This window comes from Bombus pyrosoma, linkage group LG17, assembly GCF_014825855.1.
Source record: "Bombus pyrosoma isolate SC7728 linkage group LG17, ASM1482585v1, whole genome shotgun sequence".
Classification (NCBI taxonomy): Eukaryota; Metazoa; Arthropoda; class Insecta; order Hymenoptera; family Apidae; genus Bombus; species Bombus pyrosoma.
The window spans coordinates 3,432,686-3,433,985 of NC_057786.1; the positions used below are offsets into that span (position 1 = coordinate 3,432,686).

Sequence of the window (1,300 nt, forward strand, 5' to 3'; positions counted from 1 at the left end):
ATCTGGAGGTTTCAAGCTCGTGCTGCAAATTCAGTAATAAGTGAACGTATTCTTCACGATATAATTATAAATATAATATTCGTGAATCATGAAACAACGTTTGCGTATAACTTATCCTTACGTATAAACTTTTTCCTCGATCTCACGTAGATTCGCATTACTAAAAGCTGTGCTGACGTGGACGAAGCTAATTGGATGCCTCAGTTCGTTCCAAAGTTCGATGACACGAGCAGCACCTTTGGTATTGACATTAACAGCGACGTGTAACGGCTCGTTGAATCTCACAGTGGCCGCGACGTGAAACACTATGTTTACTTTCTCTAACAACAGATTTCTATCTTCTCGCAAAAGACCTAAATCCGGCAGACTCACGTCACCTTTCATGGGATAAACTTTGCTCAAAACCGAGGGGTGTTTTGCTTTGATGTTATCGTAAATCTAAAGACGAAAAAATACCAGCTCAATTCCAGAAAGGAAATTTAGTCAATTTGGCTCCTGACAGGCTTAATCATTGAAAGAAACAAGAATAATATTTACGAACGGGATCATCTATGAGCTTCTTAAATCGTTGTTCTATCGTTTCGTTAGTTTTTGGACGAATTAGTATAAAAATGTCAGCGATGCGTGGACACATGCGGATCAGTTTTTCCAGGAGAGCTTTTCCAACGAAACCGGTTGCTCCAGTCAGAAGGATCCCATTACCGGCGTAGAATTTCTCGAGGGAATTCGTCTTATTCAATCCTTCATTGGTCCCATTTTCATTCGTTTGTTTATTGATTGTATCCATGTTTCAGGATCTTCACACTTTCAGTTCCAACATTTGTCATGGAGTAACAAATAGTAAATGAAAAATCTTTTAAAATAATGTACAAAATTTGTTATAGCTGAGATTTTTTTACATATTATTTTCCAAAGAAATCTACAGATAATCTTCACAAAGAGAAACATAATTCAACAATTATAGTTTCGTCTTGCATAAATCAAATAATTGCGTTATGTCAACGGCGCTTCCATTGTAAGGTAGAAATATTTTTACTACGTGGTAGATTTTTATCAAAAAAAAAAAAAAAACAAGAAAACGAAAAGTTAAAAAAGGTATTTAACGCAATAAATACAACTTTTCATGTGGCTGTACATTAATTTCTATTAATACGCATTACTTCATAAAACGATACCTTCTTTAATCCTCCGAGTATAAATTTAAACAATATTTATGTAGCTTCCTTTGCCTTTTACATTTTTTAGTTTAGGTGTATGTATGTGAATATTGTAATATGCAGTGATCAGTAATTTATGTGGG

General features: G+C 34.7%; 1 protein-coding gene across 1 annotated transcript; it reads right to left on the reverse strand.

The window, feature by feature from the left end:
- On the reverse strand, positions 1-871 carry LOC122577070 (putative fatty acyl-CoA reductase CG5065; the record flags this gene model as incomplete). The annotated part of the gene is made up of 3 exons (XM_043748154.1): positions 542-871; positions 122-438; positions 1-22 (listed from the first exon to the last, which is right to left on the reverse strand). Coding segments are annotated over exons 1-3 (585 nt in total), but the record flags the coding sequence as incomplete, so codon positions are not given.
- Positions 872-1,300: the final 429 nt, after the last annotated feature.